General features: G+C 34.9%; 1 protein-coding gene across 3 annotated transcripts in view; it reads left to right on the top strand.

Moving 5' to 3' along the window:
* Window positions 1-25,884, top strand: part of LOC117108809 (zinc finger protein 608-like) — a 31,566-nt gene extending 5,682 nt beyond the window's left edge. Inside the window, exons 1-7 of one of the 3 annotated variants that reach the window (XM_033250958.1) lie at window positions 3,726-4,009; window positions 14,827-15,401; window positions 15,608-15,740; window positions 17,192-17,279; window positions 19,033-22,439; window positions 23,068-23,128; window positions 25,417-25,497. In XM_033250958.1, coding sequence (XP_033106849.1) covers window positions 14,910-15,401; window positions 15,608-15,740; window positions 17,192-17,279; window positions 19,033-22,439; window positions 23,068-23,128; window positions 25,417-25,423 — 4,188 coding nt within the window. In that variant the 5' untranslated portion in view covers window positions 3,726-4,009; window positions 14,827-14,909 and the 3' untranslated portion in view covers window positions 25,424-25,497. Of the gene's footprint in view, window positions 1-3,725; window positions 4,010-9,478; window positions 9,623-14,826; window positions 15,402-15,607; window positions 15,741-17,191; window positions 17,280-19,032; window positions 22,440-23,067; window positions 23,129-25,416 lie in introns of those variants that run through there. The other 2 variants (XM_033250961.1, XM_033250967.1) reach the window with 2 other exon arrangements.
* The last annotated feature ends 17 nt before the right edge of the window (window positions 25,885-25,901 follow it).

Below are 25,901 nucleotides of genomic sequence, written 5' to 3'. Positions count from 1 at the left end.
TTCGAAGTGAACTTATATGATTATTGTATTTTAAATGAACAATTTTACTTTTGATTTTTCAGCTAGCATTGTTGATGTTGCATGTTTTAATAGACAGTCTAAATGGTTAAAATATCTTACAAAACAATAATAATAAATAAATCATATACATTATAACTAAGTAAAATGCAATAGAAAAGGAACCCCTTTACCATTTCATTTATAGGGAGCACAGAAAAGAGACCAAAGTAGCTAATATATTGCAATCGTGATTGGTCAATCTCTTGAAATGAGGTCAAATCATTCAAGCATCACTGGCGTTAGCTCAGTGGCGTTAGCTAATCTGGGGTCTGCAGGTAGCGTTAATAACGCCAAGGACGTGGCGTAGTGAGTGGCTTTAACAACGCCACTGCCTAGTTCACACACAAAGGCGTACGCTACGCCAGGCTTAAGCCAGCCTTACGCCGTGTGTGTGAACATAGCAACAGTTGCTTAAATAAATGTATTCCTATTCCTTATTCAGTTTACTTTAAAAACAATATTTGATTAACAAATACTTATTTGAAGTAACCTAAGTAGAACATTTGTTGAAGTAAGCCTCCCTTTTCCCATACATGAACTTGTCATTCAAACACAATTGATCCACATGCTTTACTACTGTTTATTTGCACTGTTTATGTAAAGTTATTTCATTTGATACTTAACAAAAGTGAATTTTGTGGTTATCTATGAGTTGTATATTTTGGTAGTTGAAGTACTGTACATGCATGTCATTCCTCTACTTTGTTATTGGAATAATGTTTTTAAAACTTATTTCAACTATCAAAAAATGTTCAATGGCCGTTGTTTTCTGATAATCTCTCAGTACATTATTTGCATCTGTTGTGTAACTGTATTTGTTATTGATTCAATTCTTGCTTATTATTTCTATTACTGATTTTGTTCATTGGGGCCATTTTTACTGGGGCCATTTTTTCCTGGGCCATTTTTTCCGGGGCCATTCTTACCTACATTCATCTAATTTATGTGATAGTTATTCCTCATTCTCGTCAAAAATCTTAGGTAAAGAATGTGACGTTCTGGACATTTTGTGATGTACTTGATATTTTGAAGATTTATAAATATTTCACAGATGACGTTTCGTTGGTAACTACGCATGTGCATTTTTTAGGTGGGAATTCCCATTCTTTCGTAGTAAAAGCTACCGCTACCTACATACAGTTCCTTAATGACTGTTTCTTCTTGATCGTAGCCGCCTAAATGTGCGGCGCAAAATTTAGTGGCAAAACAAGGGTGGGGGACATGTCTCTCATGCCCCTTCTAGATCCGCCCCTGTACTGCATGTAGAAGCAGAGCACGCTTCCTCGCATCCAACGATACGGACAGTCCTAAGAAATAATTTTTGAACGTTTGACCCACGCTTCCTACCGACATGTCCAAAGGCTCAGTGCCAACATCAACGCATAGGATATTTACCTGTCCCATTATCCCCCTCCTTTCTTGTGCATTCTCATTGCTAGATTTAGTGTTGTTTGATACACTCACGCCATGTTGTCTTTTATCAACTGTCTATTTGTATCCCTCCTTGTGCACTGCGGCACATAAAAATGTAGTACTGTAACACTACAAACACAAAGGAGGTTTATCAATAAAAACAATTTCATGGACATTTGCTTATCAAGGGAACACCAAGAGTAAACCAGCCACCCAGTCTAGAGACTTGCTTCCAGTGTGGTCTTTCAGGTGGTGATTGGCCAGTAAGACCAGTGAGTACTGTTTTCTCCAACATGCACAAAGGGCCAACAGTTACTCGTCTAAATGATGGTGCGTTGTTTTGCATTTCTACCCTACAGTAGCTGAAACACAAGCCCCAGGGAGAGCAGCTAATAGGATTGAACCGTTACCAAAGGTTAACAGTCGTTCTGCACACACAGTGTGGCTATCACTAGATTATCAAACATTGTACAAATTCTACAAAACTGTTATTAAATCCAGGGATCGCATTGAGTGAGTTGTCATAATTGTACAGTATTTGATAATCATCGCACAATAAATACAATTTTCTAATTATTTCATCAAGTGGATAGCCTCTAGATACTGTAACCAAATTTCCCTGAAATTACTAAAATTGATGAACCTTCTACTGCATTTGTTGCAACACTATGGTTCATACAGCATGTCTATGGTAGTTAGTACTTTATATGAATTTTCAGTCTTCAAATGTGAGATATACATAGTCCTATAATGCTCATGAAAATGTTTTGTAAATTAAGAAGTACATTAAGGGTGGAAATGGTCATTTCTACAAGGATTAATTATAGAAAAAAAATGAAACTTCCATGTTTTCTTATCCTACAGTATGTATTTTGTACTCTTACCATAACACCTGAAAAAAACAATTAAGCACTATAATTAAATCTACTAATTCCTTGGCAAATGTCTTTAATTTATAATAATGCTTAGTTTAATTTTTTATAAAATTGTTCTTGGTTTTAGTTATGCCTTATGTTTAGCTGATTTATTAACCATGGATGGATGAATTAATTTCTCCATGCATTAACTATAAGTAATGCTTTCCTGAAGTCCACCACTTGGTCATTCATTGTTCTCCCTTATCACTGTTTATCTGTGCCTGTATCATTAATCCTTTATAGTATGCCGACTTGATTTGGACTAATAACTACTGTATTGTTTCTCAAATTGTATATTACCAAGAAACTTTTTCAATATGTTCACTTTATGTCAAGCTTTCATTTTAGTGTTTTTAAAGTCAACATTTTACGTATAGAGATACGGTACCGTATTTCTGTCTCTTATACACATCTATATGGTAATATAAATTCAGATAAAAAAATTATAACCCTTTTCAGATAGTTTACCCAAAGAAAGGGGTCATGTTCACAGGACATCAACATATTTCATACCGTGTATAGAGTATACAAACAAAGGAGCATGAAACAAATAAAATTTTTAACACCTAATTATCCAGTCCTTATTAATATACCCGTATATTATTAAAAAAAAGATAAATATAAAATTATAAAAGCAAATAAATTGCTCACAAATGCTAAAATATTTGATTATTTGAAGACCTGCCTTGGTTTATCACAGGAGAGATAGATTTATACAATCATTCTTTTCTCAATGTACTTCTGAGCATGTGCAGAACTTGCTTAAATGCACCAACGATCCCAGTCAGCAGTGCAGTGCGAGATTAGCGCGCTTCCTATCCTGATACACAAACATCCTGTGCATTTGATATTTGAAATATCACCTATTTATAGCCCACCACTAGGGTAGCAATTATCATTTTGGAAATGTTTTACAAAAAGTGTTTTTAAAAAGATATAACTCAAATTTGCCAATTCCATAGGCTACGGTTAGGGTTGAAGCAAATCATCACAAGAATGCTGTGTTAACAAATAACTGGCTAAATATTTACTGCCTTTTTAAAAATACAGTAAGCCCTAGCCAATAACTGCATAGGTTTCCTATTGTCTATGTAATTGTTTTAATGAGTTTGGTAGGTTTTATTGATTGATACAGATTATTACACACAAATTCCTTTCTATTTAGTACCTCAATGGACTGAGTGAGGTATGCAAATTTTGTCACATGATTCACTGCCTAAAAGCCAATGTATTATTTCCTCCATGGTATGGACGTTTCACAGCAACCATGCAGCAACTATCTAGCTGCAGTCTTATTTCCAAACCACTAAAGTCATGTTTGCTCATTGGCTGTTCCTTCCAAAGTTAGCCAATCAAATTGCACAGACCTGCTGCGATTCTGGCATTGTTTAGGAAACACTCAATAAGCTGTACAGAACTCTTTGTCATTTTGACTCACACAGGCTGTTGTGTAGAGGCTGTTGTGTAGAGTACTGTATACTGTAGTTTAAAGAAGGGTGTTAATTTCACCCTGAAAACAGCCAGGAGGCATTGTTGAATCATGGTAGCCTTAACCTGATAAGCAAGCCAGCTTTACACAGGATCTTATATTTATGGATATATTTGATTTAATATAAAAGGTTGGATATTATTATTATATTTTTTTTTCTCACATTCTTTACATTGCCCATAAAATTCAATGCTGTGCCTAGAGATACGGTACCGTATTTTTACTTCAGTTTGCTAAAAGCACGGTAAATGGCATTACAGTATGTCACCATCACCCAATGAAGAGCCAGAATGTGTGTGACGTCATCTTTCAAGACTGGCATTGCAGATCATCCACGACGATGAGCGGAGAAACGCAAACAATATACTGTACAGTACTGTACAGTACTGGTAATTAGAACATAAAAAAGTACAATACTGAACTGTACTTAGTACGGTCATCGATAAATAGTGCGTAAGGTTCCACTCAGTAAGAGTCATGTCATTTATCTATATATTATAGCCATCAAACAAAGACTGAATCCTGTACCAAACTCTTGGAATATGCCACTAGGCCTTGCTTAATTCTTCTCTTGGCGAAGAACCTAAAGCTAAGCAAGGTCTTGGCCTGCTTGGATTCTTTGTTTGGCAGGCAGCAGCCCTGCTGTAGTGACAGATCGATTTGGGTGGCATATATCAGTCATAAACTAATTCCTCCATGGTCAATGTCCATGACAAAAAAAGTGGGCGTGGACTGGTGTCGCTCAAAATATCCCAAAAGGGTTCCGAGGGGGCCCTGGCTCCTGGGCCCCTCCTGCTCGCGCATTGCTGGTTACAGGGACTGTTGGGTATGAACCAAGGATTAGGTGAATCAAGTTTGGTGACGATTCGGAGTAGGGTGTTGATATGAGGACCATTTAAAGGAAAACGTCCCAGAAAGTTAACCAAGTTATAAATAAGGAAGAAATTATCAAAGTTTGGTGACGATCAAAATTCGGGTGTGAATTTGAGGGTGATTGGGTCATTAGGAAACTTTCCAGAATAGTTGTTCATGTTTCAATGAAGAAAGGTTTAAATTTTGGTGACGATCCGATGTAGGGTGTGGATATGAGGACTAAAGAATATGTTTGCCCTATACCGTAGGCAGATACAATTAGCTATATAACGAATATTCAGATTAGTGCAATTACAGTAAATGCGTACAGTGTTTTATGTGTACTAACTTCACTTTTTTGGGAAATGATTGTGAATATCTTAATGCATATTTATATTTAGAAACCAACACCCCATATTTCTTATTATTTTGACTATTTTAGCTACTGTATCTTGTCTACCTTGTCATCAGCCAGTTCCACACTTAAAGGTGCTTTATCTTTTGTTTACAATATTTATTTCAATTTTTTAGCCTGTCAAGTAATTTTATTCTTTTCCTTCCCCTACCTTGTCTACCATCATATCTTCCTTCAAGCACAATTTTCAATAATCCTCTTCTAATACAACTGTCCAAGAAAACCAAATTTTGCTGTCAATCTAGAGCTTTGAGTGTTATCTTGGATGTGTGTGTTATAAGGCTTATTGTGTTCCTCACATTGCTGAGTATTTGCTTTCTTCTCTAATACTGATTTAGTATTCCTGGCCATATTCCTTTGGTATAGATTTTGTTGGCGAGTTTGGTTAGTTCTGATATTGCTGTTTTTCCTAACTGCTTCAACATCTCTGCTGGTATTCCATCTATTTGTCCAACTATTCCTTCATAATTATAATCTCATAAGCTACCAAAGGCAACATACATCAATATTCAAATTAATCTGATATTATGGTATTGGACTATTAAAATACTGATTGGTTTTTATTTAAATTTAGGAATTTTTATTAGCATTTCGGAGAATTCTGTTGTGAGTTTGCTTAAAATGTTGATTTACAATATAATCACCATCATTTGGACAGATGTGTGGTCGGGCAGGTCTCTGTCTGGGTGGGGCTTGCTGTGTGTTTTTGGAGGTTTGCAGTGTTTTTTCAATTCAATTGAAGGTTGATATTGCGCTCACAGTGCAAGCACTGAAATATTATGAAAATCCGAATATCGGATCAAAAGTTATGAGCCGTCAAAAATAAAAATAAAAAAAACACAAAAAACCATAAAAATGGGCGCAGCCGCTCATTTTCAAACAGCCATAACGTGGGCCGATTTTTTGAAATACAGTAGGAAATATCATTTAAAGAAGATGCTCTGAGGATTCCAAATATGTTATCAGAATTGCAATATGATGAGGTCAATACTGGATGACTTTTGACCTCTATTTTGACCCCTGATTTGACCTCACAGAACATACAGTATGTTATTTTTCTAATTTTGTTTTTTTTTTTCAAATCTTTGAAGTGTTGCCTATAACATAAATAAAAAGCTAAGATATGTTTTTCGCCATTACTTGATAATATGCAATTGTATTTTAAATTGGTTGAAAATGACAAGGGTCACCCTCCATAAATCTAGTGAAAAAAAAGATGATAAAAAATGATATGTTTGATTACACAATGTCCAGTAAGAACCTCTTTAGAAACAAGCATAAATGCGTGAAGGGTTTATCCTGAAATGTTTATAATTTTGTTTTTCTGACGTATCTACAGTAATGTCTGTAGTGTGTTTAATGATAAGAATTTCAAAATAAATTCAAGCAAATTTCGCCATGCCTTAGCATTATAGCCTACAGTATAGTAAAGTCCTCCCGAGTGTTCCTGACCATCAAGAGTGTAAGTGGTCAATAGGGACTTTTAGATTGTGTGGACGTGGACCTGGTTCATGTCGACTAGTCATGCGTGTCAACGTAGTCAACTACACTTGTTGACTACAAATGAAAACCTTTTAGATTTCAGTCGACATGTAGCGCGCGCTAGACAACCTTATTAAGCAGCTGTCATGGTGAACCTTCATCGACTTCGCGAAATTGTCGTCTTTGCATATTCTACAGGTGTCTTGGACGATGAGGAATTCATGTTTTTATAAATACAAATAAACCCAAAAATGCCGATCAGGTACCGAGATTATCAGAAATTTGATCTAGACAAGTACAACAATGATGAATGTAGTGCATACTTCAGGGCGCATCCGGTGCGTCAACTGCGATGATGCAGATAGTTAACAGTCCTCCCCGACGGGAAAAACGAGGTGCACACGTTGTCGATTTTGGTAGTGGACGAGGGAGACGACGTAACACATGCGCAGTGCCTTAAAATGACCTCATCACGTAGCAGTCCACTTTGTCGACGTGCAAGTCTAAAATTCCCTATTGCTACAATAATTACTGAAAGAAATAACTGTACCTAAGTGTGTACTAAAGTTTCTTTTAAAGGTTTTTTTTTAAAATTATTTATTCAATAATTTGACTGTACCTATTTTTGTTATGCTACAGTGTGTATTCTGTACTCTAAATCGTAACGCAAAAACAAATTTACAGTACCTATTTTTGTTTTGCTATACTTGGATTTGTAAGTATTTTTGACACCACTAATCAATTCCTTAGCCCTAAAACATATTATAGACCATAATATGAATTAGGATAAAAAAAAAAGTTATACCCATTATATTTGATTATAACCCTTCAATCCCTTCATTAACCAATACCATAAAACACGATTATGAAACCCTCAAGACAGACCCCACTATCAAACATATTTTTGACAGCCCCCTGTTCTTGCCCAACGACAATCTCCCAATCTTAAATCCCTTCTCACATCCAGGTTGTGGTATCCTAACCATCACCCGGATCAAGGTAATAAATCTTGTGGTGATAGATGCCAACTTTGCGAAATCATCACCACTGACACACCTTTCACTTTACCGGGCACTACACATCAAATACACTTTCCTCCATTAAAATAATTTAATTTTAATTTTTTTTTTTTTTTTTAGTGAAACTTTTGGATTTTTCATAATACCCCTCAATGTATATTTGGTTAAAATTTCAGCAAAATCCAAGATGGTCACCGTTGAGCCCCTGGTTGAGTTGGCATGGAATGAGCTGCGAAACAGACTGTTTCTTTTACGGCCGTATTATTCAAAAATACTAAGTTGGAAATTACTTTTAAATTATTATTGCTGCGATGCACCCAATTCATATTCTTGACAGCAATTTGACCTCTGAAAGGTCATTGTTTGTCAAAAAACAAGGGCCTAAGACGACTGAAAAGCGGAGTTTCCTTCTTTCGTTCTGCCGGGTAAAATCAATTACTTTAAGCGACGTTTGTATACTAACCTACACGTACCAACATCCGCATGTCGCGCTAGCCTTATCCTACTCTAGGCCTAGACTAGCTAGGGTGGTATAGGCCTAGCCTTGAAGGGACGAAGGTCCCAATGAAAAACAATGTCGCTCCTTGATAGCTAACATTGTCTATTTAACATCACAATAATTCATTATTAGACCTATAGTGGTTTTTTTAATTGTATTCCACAAATCTCAGCCGATACCTCACACAACTTGAGTAATGTCTCGTATCTATTGTCGTGATGTCATGGCTCGCTGGCTCACACTTGCGATGTCTCGCACTTGTGATCAAATAACACTCTGGCTCGCACTTTGGCAACACTCTTTGGCAGTCAACTCGCCCCTAGAAAACCCGCCCTTGGAAACTTGCCCTTGCACTATAGACACTTTTTGACAAAAATGAAAAATTACGACTTTGTTACCCAATGAGAAGTGTTCTAATATAGACAATGGGTTGTGTCTCATATTATTTGTTATATTTTTTATTATTCATTATTTTCACTTGACTCGCATAAATAATTTTGTTCAAAGAACATTTATATGCAGTTATACTTCGCAGCACTTCACTTGCAATTTGCAATTTCTAGTTTTTAGGTCTATTATGAATGGGCCCCTAATAGCCCTGGGCCCTGTGCTTAGCACTGGCTGCACTACCGTAGGTACACCACTGCCTCTTTCATTCCGGTAACAACTCCTTTAACTTTGTGCGGTTTTTACGGAGCTATACGGCATCTCTAAAAAAAAAAAAAAAAAAGTTGAAAATTTCTACGAAGACTGATATTTTGTCCTCTATCAAGAAATTCCATTCAAATTTGGGTAGCATATAATATTAGAATGTTATATGCCCACAAAAATCCTTCAAAGCATTTCATTTTCACATTACCAGCCATTTACTACTGTACAGTAATCGGGATATTTTTTTTATTTTGGGGGAGGGGAGTGAGGTGCCCTCTGGCTGACCCCTGTCTAGTCTATCTAGGGCTAGGTCTGTGTTCACATGACAAGGCTATCTATGCTCACTGTGTGCAAAAATGTTCAAGCTTTTCATCTGTTTTTCATCCCTTTATGTTTGTTACCGTAATTGAAGAATTTTAGTCTTTATTCAGACTGTTTAGAATAAAAAAAATGTTGATGTTGGTAATTTCCATCCACGTTCCTAGTGGTTTCTAAACAGTAAAGAGTACAGTATGAAAAGTGTTTCAGATATTGTGCCTAACAAAGAGATCAGAGGAAAAGCAATTCACACTAGCTGGGGTCTGCTCAACAACTACTGCATACCATTAGAATTCTGTGTAGATAGCTTAATCTAGATTATAAGGGACAGTCTTAGAAAGTAGGTAATAAGATGAAAGTCAGGCAAGAGGCTTTTGTTACTGTAGTGTGTGCTCATGGTGTGCTATAGGAAGTAGCAGTTTGTGTTAATGCAATTTAATCTGTTTAGATTCATTTGATTCACTGTTTTAATTTCATTGGGAATTTAACACAGTATTGTTAACTAAGGTTGGTGTTTTAGGTGTTCCAGTCCATTATAACTGGTACATTGTTCTTGTTTAATTCTACTAAAATTATTATTTTTTAGTTGAATTCTTTTGTGTTCTCAGAATTTGTAGACCTACTAACTCTACTACTACTACTACTAGTAGTACTACTACTTGACTAACTACAGTGTCAGTAATGTACCTACACACTGTATGATGTGGATTCCTAAGTTAAGTTTCCCCTACTGAGTGTTTATTTCTTAGATCTTTGAAGTAATATTTCGTAAATCTGATGAAAGAGTGGCAAATAACAACAAAAGAATAAATATATTACTAGATTATTTGATGTTTTAGCTCTGATAAAAAAAAATTTTTTCATCAGTTAAATCCATCCCATTTTGAAAAACAGCTAATCGTCCAGCTGAGTGACTCATGTAAACATTTAAGATAAAAAAACATTTTATTTTAGGCTAGACTTTGTATACCTTGATTCACTCACAAGCCTACCACCTGATGAAAGAACAGTAATTTGAAAAATTTAGGCCTACAGTATTTTACAAACATGATGGATTGCTTAAATACAGTAGTACATTAACATACGCAAGTTTGTGCTATAGGAATTTCCTGAAAAAATACTATTATATCAGAATGTATTTATTATAATTTTACCCAGTTCGCAAGCTAGTTATTGTAACTTCCCTCCCGCTGGCCTGGCCTACCATTTTTTTTATATTTAAGAAAACTGTTTTATTTTTCCACCCTCATCTGATGATCTCTAAAAAATATAATACAAACAATATATAAAACAGTCTAGTCTTATGAATTTATATATTTAGTCAAAATATTTTCAACTACATTACAATCAACCCACGACATTGTGATCATTTCAGATTTGTAAATTTAAAATATTTTGTTTTCCATTCATTTCCACATTCATGGGAGGGGCTACCAGAAGATAGGGATTCATTAGTTTATTCCAAATAAGTTTATCGATATATTTTATATATAAATTATATAAATTATATTGTCATCATTTTAAATTAAAGTAAATATTTATGATAATAAAGCGTGGTACAATAGTAGTGGTAGTAATGATAACTATTATTATTAATTGTTATTATCATCATTATTGTTATTATTATTATTATTATTATTATTGTTAATTCACTTTTTAGGAATTCTGTCTCTGCTTGTTTGTGTTGGTTTTTTCTCTCATTGTGCATGTTTTGCAATGTAACCAGTTGTATTTCTTTCAGGCATAATAAATAAAATGAAATCCTGTACTTATTGTTATCATTAGCCTGAGCTTAGAAATGTCAGTCTAGGTCATAATAGTAGGCCTAGTACACCCACCCAACATTCCACACCTAAAACCTATCACTAGAAATTCTAAGCTTACTGTACTGTAGGCTAAAGTTGATAACCTGCTATTTTAGAATCTAGAAAAAGTAAATTTAATGCTATTATCTAGAATCAAACAACCCTGTGACCCAGAAACTGTGGAGACCTTTCAGAGGCCTTGTTTTTACTTTCCACTACTAGATAAATTTTTGTTCAAAATAATTGTCACCACTCCAAGGTTTTCGAATTGTCAGTCTTTGTTATTGACCATAATTTATTGAAAATAAATAATAATGGGGTTTTTTCGACTGCAGTATTTCAATGATTTCAAATTTGTTTAACACACTCCATTTGATTTACTGTCACAATTCGTAACTGATTAAGTAGAGCAAGTAGGATGCAATTGGATGCATTCCTTCTGTAGGATGTGACTATTTCCTTTTAAAAATTGCTTACTTTGTCATATTGCAAAAAAAAATTTGCATAATGAAATTCTTGTTTTTACTTTGAATTCTCGAGATTTATGTAATTCTCTAGGGCCTTATTTCTTTTTTGATGATTTAAATATTACAGCTTTCTATATAGAGTTTAGACTATTCTGTTTTATTTAAGGAGAAAAATAATGCTACATTGTTTTCAAAAATGTAAATACAATTTATTTTGTAGTAATGATTTTCTGGATGTTAGAAACTTACTGTCATTACTACATTCTTTACATATATTTAAATTATTATTAAAGATCACCAATTGTGATAAAAACGTCCAGCTAAATGCCAAAGTGTTATTTTGGTTTAATCATAAGTGAAAGTTTAACAACACTGAATTATTATTGTTGATTGTTACTACTTTCATTATTGCTGTCTAAAGTTTTGAGCATGTTGTAATAGCAATTCCAATAATTAGGAAGTGATATTATTATCCTGAATTTAAGAGTATGCCTATGGAATATATGCAATACGCTGTTCCTGAATTTGGTGAAGGGCCTTTTTTTAAGATGTCTATCATACCGCGTAATTCCACCAATCATTATGTAGGGAAAAAAATGGTTCTTTTGTGGATTGTTGTGGAAAGTCAACATTAAACATTAGTGTAAATTAAACCACTGTATAGTTATCTTAAATATTCTGTACATGGATCCATCAATCCTTGTCTCTGTGTGTCGTCCCTAATGTAAATAATAACTGAAATAACCAAGCAAGTTTGTCTTCTTGTACATTATTATTGTTGTAGATACTTTTATTTCACTCATATCATACATGATGTATTTTAAACATTACAAAGTGTGCATTTAAGTAGGATGTCGCAGTGTTACTGTCACAAAGTTACCAAAAAAGCAACGTCCGGACACTTTTTAAATTGCTATAATTAGTAAACAAAATAGTTTACAAAGTTACTGTGGAATTGCCCAATAGTGGTATACCAAAACACATTTCAGACTAAGTCTTCTCTTACTTGAATGGGAGTTGTTATAATGTATTTGAATAAAGTACAATGCAATTTCTGTGGAAATATAATCATTTATCTCCCAGTTATGGGTATTGACAGCTAGTCTCACACTATCGGAGCTGTATAAAAACTGATTACAGTACATAGCATGTTAAACCAATCCATGGCATATTTTTATCAATCTAAACATAGAGGATCTTGCCATGTTTACATCCAACATTAAACATGATGTCACAGCTGCATTTAATCAATAACAGTACAAAAGCCCGTTCTTCATTTGTCATTTCGCATTGCCAATTCATGCTAAGAAATCTGATCAGGACACATGCTTACCCTGACACAGAATTTATACCATATTTATAAACGCACATCAGAAATGTTAATTTTTTTGCTTTTCCTTCATATGGCTTTGGTTATAAATTAATTATAAAAAATGTACAGCTTACGGGTGTGTAGTGTTTAAGTAGACTGTAGTTGAATTGAATTTTTTAATGGTATTTTTTTTTTTTTTTTGCACTGTGTGAGATACGCTGGAGTTTAAAAATGTTAAAATAAATGTTAATTTGACAAAAGTAGTACTGTGGAGTTGTTATCAATTACTGATGCAAGTGTAAAAAACACTTTAAAAAAAAATAGTACATACAGTTATATGGGCTCGGGCTGCTGTTTGCTGATTCGCCAATGGAGAATTGAGATACTGAAATTGGCATCATTCGCCAAAATGGCGAAAGCAAATTTTCGTATAAACAAATTTAATCTTCGTCTAGGATAGTCTAGGCTCTGGAGTATTAAAGTAATTACCATCTCGAGCAGTGGAGACATTGCCTCACTAAGCGACCATATTTTCACCGCATGTGCAGTACAGATTTACAGACACTGTCAAGTACAAGTGTAGAATCTCAGACAGACATATTCTGGGCATGTGATGGACATGCATGGGCAGTTTTGAAGTAAACAGTCTGATCATTGCCTGCACAATGCACCCAAAAACTATCCTTCCTACGCTAAAGAGAACGCTAAAACGATATTTCTTCGGCGATTTTGTATGTCTACATAGTTATTATAGTACTTAAAATAATACATATACCGAAAATCTGAATCTCTCCTCTAATTCTGAACGTATTATTGGGTCCAAACACAAACATCAACTTCTAAAACTGGACGATCAGTTATGTAAACATCGTAATAAAAAATAACAAAACAACAAGCTTTGGCCTACCAGATGCCGTGCAAATGAAATGTCTGGCCATGCCACTAAGATTATAATGAATTGATTAAAATGACATTACACCTTCCGCCAGACAACACTCAAAAAATTCTGCGGGTGATTCTTTTCAGTAGACGTTTAGACCTTCGGATTTGGACATTGGCGTTAGATTCGTCATTGTAGATTACAAAAATACACATCCTCACTCATGTTGCTATTTTAATTACGGAAGAAATTTGTATAGAATGAAATTTAAGTTTGTTAGATTTAAATATATCATCTCTAAAATAAACCTATTAGGGTTTCTTTACAGTATTTGGTTCAATAAATCTGTTTAATTACAACTTTGTCGGTTATTACACTGAGCTGCTCCTGTCACGAACTATGAAACTTTAGGCGATCTGACGTCATCCCAATTGAAGCACATGTTTGCACACAACCACACTGCACCCCCGCAGTTTAGCAATTTTTAAATAAAAAATTGACCTTTTTGGTACCCCAATAATGGGTTATGAAAATAAAATTATTTAATTTTTTTTTTATTGAGGAGACAAAATCAACTGGTAGACCTTGGGATGTCAGTGAAAATCTTGTAGCTGGTGTTGATGTAACTTGCTGTCCTTGGCATGACAATAACTAGAATAATACTGTAATAAAAAGTTTGTCTGATCTGAGCATCACTCAATAAATAAAATAGGCCGTACATACAGTAGTAGGTAATGTGCGACTTATTATTAAAGGCCGGCTAATTATGCAGTGTTCTCCCAATTGAAACATTTTTACTGAGTAAATTTGCCCATAAAATCTAAGATGGTGCGCAGTGCATGGCGTTGCCCCTTTTGAGTGGGGTTTAATGATAGAAAAGCAACACGTTGCCTACAAGCCTACATTATTCTTGCTACAATCAAATAATAATTTTGTATACATTTTTTCTTCCTCTTTTTTTCATTTTTTTGCCGGGACTGATGGGCCTATATAATGATCAGTTGGGGGAACTTTAGAAAATGAAATTGCTTGACCATTTTGATTTAATTAGCTAAAGAAATTAGACAAATCACACAGCATTTTATCATTCAAAAAAAATTCTGATGGTCCAGATTTTGAAGTTCTTGATATGTTTTTCTTTTGCGGTACAGGTTTAAGTAACAGGGGCTAGTCAACTTCTCTTAAAATATCAAGAATATTTTGAAATATGAGTAAGCAAACTAATTTCTGTTCTTGTCTTTCTTTAGTTAATGGTTGAACTGTCATTCAAGAAGTTTAAGAATTGACCACGGAGGGGTGAAATTTTTCTTGGGTCGAGTGCAACCACATTATGGCTAATTCGTACCCCAAGGATGATGCATCACACTATGAGAGCGGTGAAGAATGGGAAATCGGCTTAGGTAACCTGATCATTGATTTAGATGCTGATCTTGAGAAAGAAACAATGAGTACCCAAAACAATTTGAAGGACGTTAGTCCATTTAGAATCGGGAAAATGAAAATAAAACGGAAAGTTAGCGCAAAGGCTGATGGTACTGCACATATAAATGATGATTTTACAGAGACTTCACAGGGGATAAGTGAGGAGAAAAGTACAAAATCACGTAAACGAGAAACGTTCCATAGTAAAATAGAGAGAACCGGAATAAGTACTAGTCTATGTGAAATCAGTATTGAGGAAGGTAAACCAAAGAATGAATGTTGCAAAGATAAAGAGGATAATAATGAGACAAATGAGTCCAAAGAGGAAAATAAAAATGAAGGGAAAAAGAAAACTAAGGAATCTAGTGAGAAGAAGACTAAAAAATCTAAAATAGATAAGGTACGTGTTTTATTTCTTTAGTTCTTTTCAAATATTCAGATATTGAAAAAAAAAATGTTAGTTCCCACACTGTAAATTTGTTCCATAAAATGTTTAGAACTCACTGTAATTATATGTTAATTATGCAGGCCAATAGGATTGTATTATTTATTAATGACTGATGTAAAAACCAACAATTAATCATAACTGTTTTCAATTACTACTAGCAACCATCTTTTGAGCATGTTGGAATAGATACAAGTGAGGTTGGAACGCTAACTGAACCAGACAAGCTTGGCCCATGTGAACCAGGCACAAGTGTCAATTTGGAAGGCATCGTGTGGCATGAAACTCCTCAAGGTAAACCCAATTGTGCTGTTATAGGAAGGTTCAGTAATTTCCCAGCAAGAAGTTATATTTAGTGTATCATGTATCAGTGGCATATATCTAGAAGTCCTGAAACTGGGGAGGAGGGAGATTAAGAGGTCAAAAAATAACGTAATAGGTGATTTTTAATTACTTGAGTGTGGTTTTCTTGCTTCGAACGTTTCCAATGCACACCCCCTAGATATGGCACTGGTATGTATGTATGAGGCAGCATTCATTTGTAAAAATAGAGCAGTCACAGAGTGTGTGTATACTGTATGTCAGCCTTTAGTGATTATAAATCGTCTTATTGTGTTCACTTAAAGCATACAGTACATTGCTCTTCAATATATATATATATATATAACTGTGTAGATATATATATATATACACACAAACACATATATATATGCATATATATATGCTGTCTCTTATACACATCTAGATGTGTATAAGAGACAGGAGCTGCTCCTACTAATATGCAAGGTTTCTTGTAAAGAACTAAATAGCAATACAAGGTATTTGGTGCTTTTACAACCAATAGGGCCTGAGTCAATTTGTAGTTAGAACTGCGCATACTCATATGAAGGTAAAAATCATATACACAACATAGGTTTATATTGATTGATCTCGATTGACCTTGGATATGAGCATCTCGACTGACCTTGGATACAATATACTTTATACAGTCAATAAAGTGCGCCCTCTCTAGTGAGATTAGTTTTTGTACTTCGCATCTCGCACAATGCGTTCGTTCGGTTAGGTTGAGATATGTTTGTTTAAGTGTCAAAATCTCAGTCAGAATCAGTTTTTTAACAAATGTGAAATAATTCCTATGAAATATTATATTACACAAGTGTCATTACTAGCAACGGAAAATATCATGTCGGCCGTTTTTATGTGTGATAACAGAACCTAAAGCGAGGTAAGGCTAGGCCTAGCCTAGCAGCGTTGGATAGGCTAATGTTTTCGGCGCCTACGATATTTCTTCTCACGACCTGTTGCAAAATCAAACATGAAAATTCATCCGCATTTATTTTTTGTGTGGAACACAAAAAATCAAATTTCAGTCTTATTTTACTTTTTTTTCATTCTTAGGAATGTCTAAATTCAGTTAAACTAGCAATTCCGTATTATATTTATAAATCTTTATAACATTATACAAAAATTGATTTTTTTTAAAAATTGAAATTTTGCCGGGAATGGGGCTTTAAATTTGAGTCCCAATTGGTTAGATTGGGTTTTTACCTTTTTTCCCTTTTATTATTATCCTTTCCTGAAATACTATAATTGAGTTTTGTTCATAATTTTACGGCAAAAAATTGCCGAAATTTTAAATGAGGGATGTCTTACCAACATACACACACACATATATATATATTCACTGTATAATATTAACACTTTTTGAAATTGAGTTGTATATTTTTCTGTATTTTAACTTGCAGGTGTTCTAGTAGTTAATGTTACTTGGAGAAATAAAACATATGTAGGAACATTGATGGACTGTACCAAACATGATTGGGCACCCCCTAGGTGAGTAATTCCATCATTCATATTCATTCTTCTTGCTGCTTTACATGTAAGCTAATTTGTTTTTTTTTCTTTGTTTTTTTTTTCTTTGTTTTAATTGGGTAAGCTACTACCTGTAGCTGCATTCTCTTTTAGTTAGGTTCATATGTGTAGCCATTGATCCTTTTTTTTTTTTAAAGTTTAACCAGTTAACCATGAAGTGACAGGAATTAACTACAGAATTGGAAAGCAAGCATCTTTTAACCACCAAGCTAGTGCTACCCAAAAATGGACAATTTTTGCATTTTGGGAGTTGAGTGGCCTCTCCCAGGGTTCGATTGGTAGAACCAAGTTTTCTTGGATAAGGACTATAAAAAGCCGACCTGTGTGCAACTAGAGCCTTGATCAGGTTTCCGGAATAAAACATCCTGGTAGGGTTTATGGGGAGAGTTTTTATGGCATAGTATGGCCCAAAATTGTGCTTTTATTTAAACATCAATAAAAATTTGCAATCAAAATATTGTTTTGAATTGGTAAATAAATGTTTTTGGTCCGATGACCTCATCATGGCATCCCACAACCTCATCCTGACGTCAGACAGTGGGGGTCCAGGCCTGTCCAACGTGTCCCCTGCTGGCGCCACCACTGCCAGACCAGTCTATGCAAATTGCAGCAGTTATTCAAGAGAGAAAATTCATTGTTGATTATGAATATATACAGTACACCTATTTTGTTAAAACGGTACCCATAATATTAATGTCCCTTTGAAAACTGTTCCAGTGAAATAATATATTATTGTACTTTTATACTAAATTCTTCTTATCACGAACTATGAACAAACTGAAAACACTTTAGCCATTATCAGCTAACAACTTATGGAATTCATGGCCCTGTGAATAGCATTTTAAAAAGCTAGTTCACTAATCATAAGCAGTGCAGTAAATTGTCCTATCCAATTATTGTATGTGTAGTCAAGGAAATCTGCTCTGTCCCCTTCTTGCTTAATATTATTTCCTTTCATTTTCCTGCTGGTGATGCTACACTTCTATTTATTTATTCTTTATTTATTAAACATTTATTCTTCTCATAAGTGTCTAATAAAAATCTTACCAACATGTCTAAATTTTCTGCCAATAAGTTCTTTGAAGAAGTGTCGATGTATTATATTTTTATAGGTAACTTGATAATTATGCTTGCAAAGTCAAAATCAATAACAAATTATAACCCTGTAAATGAATATTAATAATATTCTGCATTTATATAGTGCCTAATGTCAAAAGCACTGTACTGTACAAAAATCGAAAAATTATGAGTTTGAAACAAATATACAGTAATCAAAGGAAAGTCAAGCAGTGATGTCCAACAGAAAGGGAAAGTAAACTTAAGACACAATCAATCGGTGTATGCCTCCTTAAAAAGATGTGTTTTAAGGAGACTTTAAAATGGTGACAGATTTTGTATATGCATATGTTAGTGCACGATGTCCATTGGTTGTAGTGTTGACTTTGACTGAGGGAAGAAGGTTTTTGCAAATTAGAACAAAGACAATGAGAGGAAGCGTATAGGGTGAAGAGATAATCAATATTTGTAGTGTAGGGGCAAAGCCGTTGAGAGATTAATAAAAAAAGCTTTTAAATGTGGTGCGCTTCTCCACAGGAAGTCGCAAGTGTCAGGGTGGTATAAGTAGCAATTTACTACTTTTTATTCCATTCCATTCCATTATTCCAGATCAGTTGTCAATAGTAATAACTAAAGTTTATAACATTTTTTTTTTCAGATTTTGTGAATCGCCAGTTAATGATATTGAAGGAAAGGGTCAGATAAGTAAAGGCCGTCCAAAACGCAGTCGCACCTCCTCATCTATAACGGATCTTAGTAACTACACAGAAACTCGTTCATCTATTCACTGCAAGCTACGTACCTCAACAAATGGTAAAGGACGGCGTGGAAATAACATACCTATAGCTACAATATCAAATCAAGAAAAGCATTTGAATGGTAAACGCAAAGCAAAAACATTTGAAAGTGAACTAAATTCTGGTGATGATAAAGTTGTAAAAAAAATCAAAAACTCGAAAATACCTTCCCCTGTTGGATCGAGTGAGGGTATTTCCACTCCCTATACTACATCTCAAGGCCTTATAGAATGCCCGGAGCCCAACTGCAGTAAAAAGTACAAACATATAAATGGGCTCCGTTACCACCAAACACATGCGCATCATGATATACCAAAGAAACCACAAGAAATACTTGAATTGACTGATTTTGAAGAAAATTATGAATTTACTAGCATAGATACCAAAGAATTAGAGACGGAAGAATCAAAGTCTGTGGATTGTAAACCAGAAACTGAAAACAAAGAGGAAACAGAAATTGATGCTATTCAAGATAGGGATGTGGTTGCTTTAGAAGAAGACAATTATGAAAATGTTTTACCTAACAGAACTATAGACAGTGGAGATGAAATATTTGACATGAAAGAGAACACATTTGAAACAAATGCTGATTTAAATGTTTCTGAGGATGTGTCTACAAACTTCCAAACTGTAACAGAATTTCCAGTCAATGCAAACAGTGTTAACTTTGATATTGAAGAGAAGTTATCAAAAATTAAAAATGCTGAAAATCCATTAAAATGCAAAACTGCTGATAAAGATCTCTCAGTATTTGATTTTAATTCAGCAATAGATTCTGAGGAACAGACTCTTGCTGCCAATTGTAACAAAAAAGCATCTGTGAGTGTAATAAAACCAACTGTTAAAGCTAGCAATTCTGACAAAAATACTAGTCAACCTTTTGTAGTAAAGACTGAGCCAATCAGCGTAACCATTTCAACTGTGAATTCACCTGTTGCGACATGTGATCAACAAAAGCATAAGAAAATTGAGAAAGAAAAATCTAAGTTACAAGAAAAGCTAAAGAAAACAAAACCAGAAAAAATATTAATAAAACCGAAGCCCAATAGACCAATAGCTCCAGCTCCACAGATAACTCAGCAACTGATTGCATTTCCTGCTGTTGTGACTGCTCCAGTCAATGCTGCTGCCACGATGACCATGCCTCCAGTCACCACAAAACCACAGGCAACCGTCATGGGTTCATCAACCCTGAAACCCATCCAACCAAAACCAACTGTTATGGGTGACTTAGTTGTTAACCCTGCTTTAGCTAACCTAAAGGAAAAGAAGCTAAAATCTAAGAAACGAATGAAAGAAAAAGAAAGAGAAGTTGACAAAAATGCTAACCCATCTTTCATGAAAGAATCTGAAAGAAAGATTTCAATAGGAAAGATAGAAAATCCAGTGAAATCTACAGGGCCAAATATTACTCAGTTTAAAAGAGGTGGTCTAAATCCAACTGATGTTGAACCAAATATACTGAAACAGGCCTTGACCCAATCTGGCATAAATTTAGATGATTACAATAGCAGTTCACCAAGTGGATCCGAGAGCAATGAACCTAAAGATGCAAATAAGGATTTACCTAATATTCCAGCATCTTCAAGTAGTACTACTACAATACCAGAGCCTCCAAAACTTATACGCACCAGTAGTCTACCTGTTAAACAACAGTCTGCTGTTATTACACAACCCACACAACCTAAACCACTTCAGCAGTTTGAGAAAAACATGGCAGAAAAACCTGTCATGAGTGTTTTGCCTGCTGTCAAAGGGACGACTGTACGCCCACCGGAAGACAATCTTCCACCACGTGTTATAATCCCACAACCATTGACTGCTTCACCAGAACAGAACAGAGTGACAACACAGAGTCCAGCATACTCTGATATATCTGATGCCAATGAGGAGGACACTGCTGCTAGAGATCGAAGCATTGGTCTTGAAGGAGTACTAGCTTCCGAACAGCGATCATTTTTTCCAGGCTATTCGGGGGTAATTGTTCGAGATCGCAGTCACTCACCACTCAAAGATGGACCGTCAAGACCTGAAATGCCAAAGTTGATTCCAAAACAAAGAACTAACAGAGACATAGATGTAGATGAGGGCCCTGACAATGAAATAGAATGCAAAGAAGAAAACAACTCTACAAAACCATCACTTTACCAACACCCTCAGTTATACACTCCTCACCCCTATCCACCAATTTATTTTGGTTACCGAAATCATATGGATCCAGCTGCCAGCCCTTTGCGCATGATTGCAAAACCTCCATATGGCCACCCTCGTGAACGAATGGAAAAAGAACTAAGAGATAAAGATTTGGGTAAGAGTACTGACTCAAAAAGACAAAGAAACACAACTCACAGTAAAATTGAAACTGAAATAATCAGAATTGATAAAAATGTAAAAAGTGAAAGAACAGATGAAATTAGGGATAAACAAGTGGAGAACCATAGAATTCTGTCTGATAGCATTGAGCTGAAACCTCACGTTAGAATTCTATCACCTCAAGAATCTTCACGGCACTATGATTGCCGATTACCTCAGAGTTATTATATGTACCCACACGCTCAGTGGGAGGAGTCAAGGTGCAGGGAATTGGATGATAGGAGAAAATCAAAAGCAGAAGAAGGAAAGCATCCCAGTTCAAGTTCACAATCAGAGCAAAGGTCAGTTTCAAGAGGACAAGAAGAAGGTAAAAACAGATGTACACCAGAATCAGCAAGTAGTGCTAGTTGTTCTAAAACTCTGCTTAGTAATGTGCCACAGGATAAACGCCACAAAATGGATGGACCTTTCTCACAATACCTCCCGCAATCATATATGGTACCTTACAGTGTTGTAGATGATCAGTACAGGCAACCTGTTGTTGCTTATCCACAGTACCTCACGCCAGAATTTGGTTATTCTGCTGTTTGGAAATCTGACGATAAGAGAAGTCCTGTTCATGACCCTAAACATGGAAAACTAATGGCTGGCCATTCTTCTACTTCCCCTAGAAAGTTAAAGGAAATTTTGCCTGATGGTAAAAATGCTTTAGAGGTGTTAAAGCAGCGTGCTAGTCAATTTTATAATCCACAAAAATCTGAGCAATTACGAAGCCAGGATTCTAACCAGACTTCACCACACAAATCTGTCAGTCCTACACAGAGGAAAACACCAGAGAGTATTGAGGAGCTGTCACGTTTTGATGGGTCAGGACGCAATCCTCTTCCACAAATGCAGCATCTTCACATGCATCATCACACACACCTTGGGTATCCAATGATGCCTTATGGTCAAAGTAAGTAAACTGTTTCTCATTTCCATAGAAAATTATATATTTTAAAAATAAAAATGTATATAAATAAAAAATATATTTTTATAACTAGGTAAATTGACTGACAGTAAGGGATCTGAATGTATTATGATAGATAGCCTTATTGTATCTTGTTTTGTATGTTAGGAGTTGTTCTTGTTTTCAGTATTTCATTTGCCATTTTATGTATATGGAAAAAACACACACACTTAGATAGTTTGCAAAACACACATGATGTTGAAAGGGGAAGAAAGCGTTGAACAAATGTAATTAAGCTCTTTCCGTATCGGACAAATTGAATCTGAATCTGATATTTATCATTCTTCTGATTTTATTAAGTGTTCCTATGTTTATATTTGAAGGAAAAGGTGTTGATTGTTATCGTTATAATATAAATCCCCATTTTCTTGTGTTTTTTGCAAGGGGGATTTCTACCCTCCACTTTGGCTAGTTTACTTGTGTCATCTTCAAACTTGGTCCAAGCAATGACTGTACATATTTCATGTTCCTGCAGCACTTGCTAAAGCACTATCTGTAGTGCAGACCATGATCAGTATTATTCTATTTGGCAAGTTCTATTTACTGACTATATTATGTTAATTTTTGTTTACAGTTATTGCTGGTAACCATCCTCAAGCAGCAACTACTTCACTTAATCCCTACTCAAATGCAAGGTGAGTTTTGAACAGTGGACAGAAACAACTTGAATTTAAGCACATCTTTTAGATCACAATGTCAAACAATTGGTGCGTTTGACTAGTAGAGACTGTTCAGTAAAAATGTAAATGAAAAAGATATATCCAAAAATATATATTTATTCAAATATTACAGAACCTCAATATGTTTAATTTTCTTTATGATTAAAGTGATCTCTGATATGTATGACACATCAATATTAAATAACCTTTAAATTCATATCCATTTTGATTAAATGTTAATAATCACATATACTGTACACTATTTACTTATTTCAATATTAATAACTATATATTTATTTGAGAAATATAAACATAAGAGAAACATTTCTTTAGTCCCCATTGGGAAGGCTAATGGATTGGCTTCTTCCTCAACATGGTCTTGTTCCCCCTGGAATTACCACTTGTGCTTTCACTGGTCAAGTGTCTAAATCAGTATCAAAGCTGATACAGTATACTATATGCCTGTGGCATGATCACTGCTAGTTCCTAGGAATCCTTCAAGCTGTTACCTCATGTCGAGACTAGTCAAGTGACCTAAAAAGGGTGTACAGTATTATTATTATTTTTTGGAAAATGATAATATTAATAGTGACTCTGTTAAGAACCAAAGTATTGAGTTGGAAAGGATGAATTTAAAGACTCAGTGGCGTAGCCAAAATATTTCTGTGGGGTGGGGGGTGGGGGTTTGGGTGGCCAGTGTAGGTCCGTGGTATTATGTGGCCCCCCCCCCCCCCCCGGTACAATATGGCTATATTAATAGCTATCTTATGTGAACTCAGCCGGTTTGCTCTCAAATAATAATGTATTAATCAACTGAAATTTCTATGGAATTAAAGAAATAAAATGAACATCATATTGTTTTATTGCAGTTTATTCATTATACAGAACATTTTAAACCATGATGAAACTATTGTATTTTGTATCTTAATATGAATTACAGTTAGATTTTAGAAACATAAATAACCGGGAATGGAATTGTACTTTAGCCATTGTGTTGCAACAAGAAAAGTGTGTAGAGAATACTGTGAGTTTGTATAAATGACTGTGATTGCCAATATGTATTGGCTACCCCCCCTCCTTGGCTACACCACTGGATGGACTGCAATGTAATTTAAATCATGTTTTATTTTGAGGTTTAAAGAGGATAGAGGAGAGTGTATTATGGTGTGTTGTGGCTCTAAAAATGTGGAATGCATTACCATCTTTAAAGGCCAACTCAGACAGCGTCGGCTGAAGCAGACCGACGCAATTTGTTGTCGCGTCGGGTCTGTGTGACTTGAACGCAGACGCGAATATGTGCGTCGGGGGCAGTCGCGTAGTAGAATATTAAACGTGTTTAATATTTCTCACGACGGCTTAAGACTGTCCCCGCGATAAATCGGGTCGGGCTGCGTCGGCCGACGCTGTCTGAGTTGGCCTTAAGAAGCAACTAAAAACTTTTCTACTGCCTCTTTATAATTACTTTTTTGCTAGCTAGGAATTGTATGGTTAGGAGACACCTAAAGATAAAGACTTAACTGATGCTAACTGGAGTACAAACACACAGATCTCCGGTTGTTTGTGACAGTGTAACCCCATACTTTGGTTTGGGTGCTAGCTTGGTGTTTTTTTTTTTTGTTTTTTTTTTAACCTGGCTTATTATTCAGCCAAGAAATTATTAGGTGATGGTGGCGATCCAACTTCAGGTGTGAACTTGAGGGTCATTTAAATTTCTAGGGTCGTACATATTTCTTGTGTTCAAAATATCTCAGAAACAGCTGCACAGATCATAAGTTGAAGTAAAAGGGTTGTTAGGTATGACCCAAGGATGAGGTGAATTTTGGTGACGACCCGGAGTAGGGTGTGGATATGAGAACCATTTTTTAAAAAAACGTCCCAGACCAGATATTTCAAAAAATGTGTCAATTTATCTGAATGAAATTGTCGTGGAAGTTTAACCAAGTTACAAGTGTGAAATTAATAATTGTAAGTGACAATCCAAATTCGGGGGTGAGCTTGAGGGTTATTTCAATTTAAAGGTCCTGCGTGTTTCATGTGTTCCAAATATCTCAAAAACAGCTGCACAGATCCAAATGGAATTACAGGGATTGTTAAATATTACCGTAGGATGAGGTGATTAAATTTTGGTGATCATCCGGCGCAAGCTGTAAAGTGCACAGCGTTTCATATATACTGACTTTAGTTTTTGGTAATGTTTGAGGTTTTCCTTATTCGCCTATTTTACAGATTACTAAAAAAATGAGTTTTCTCTTTCACTCTTTCAGAGAATAAAGCAGATGAAGATTCCAAATGATGAAATAAATCTACTGAATGAAGTCGTCAATTCAAATCTAGTAAAACCTACATACATATATGAATGTAGTTCGGACTGTGTGGATACATAAAGAATGTGTGTCTTTGAAAGGAATGCATTCTCTTAATTTAAGTATGCTTAATCTCAATATTTTAAGTATGCTTAATCTCAATATTTTTTCTCAGTTTAGTAACCTAGATATTGTATTAAGTGATTTTTAACACAGAGATATACTGTAGGTTGATAACCAACTCAAAAGAATTACTATACTAATCTTCAAAAACTATGATTAAATGATATGAAAAAAATATTGGCATATGCATACATAATACATGTATTAATGTGTGCATATATTCACACACATGTTTCTATTTTAAGCACTGTTATTATTTTTTTATATTTTTTTATCTGTTTATATTGTGTTTATGATACTACACATGTCTCTTATACACATCT

This window comes from Anneissia japonica, unplaced genomic scaffold (genome assembly GCF_011630105.1).
Source record: "Anneissia japonica isolate Jap-2015-1 unplaced genomic scaffold, ASM1163010v1 scaffold26_len2425191_cov177, whole genome shotgun sequence".
Lineage (NCBI taxonomy): Eukaryota > Metazoa > Echinodermata > Crinoidea > Comatulida > Comatulidae > Anneissia > Anneissia japonica.
Note: the sequence above shows the minus strand (reverse complement) of the source record. Positions and strands in the feature narration are given on the sequence as shown.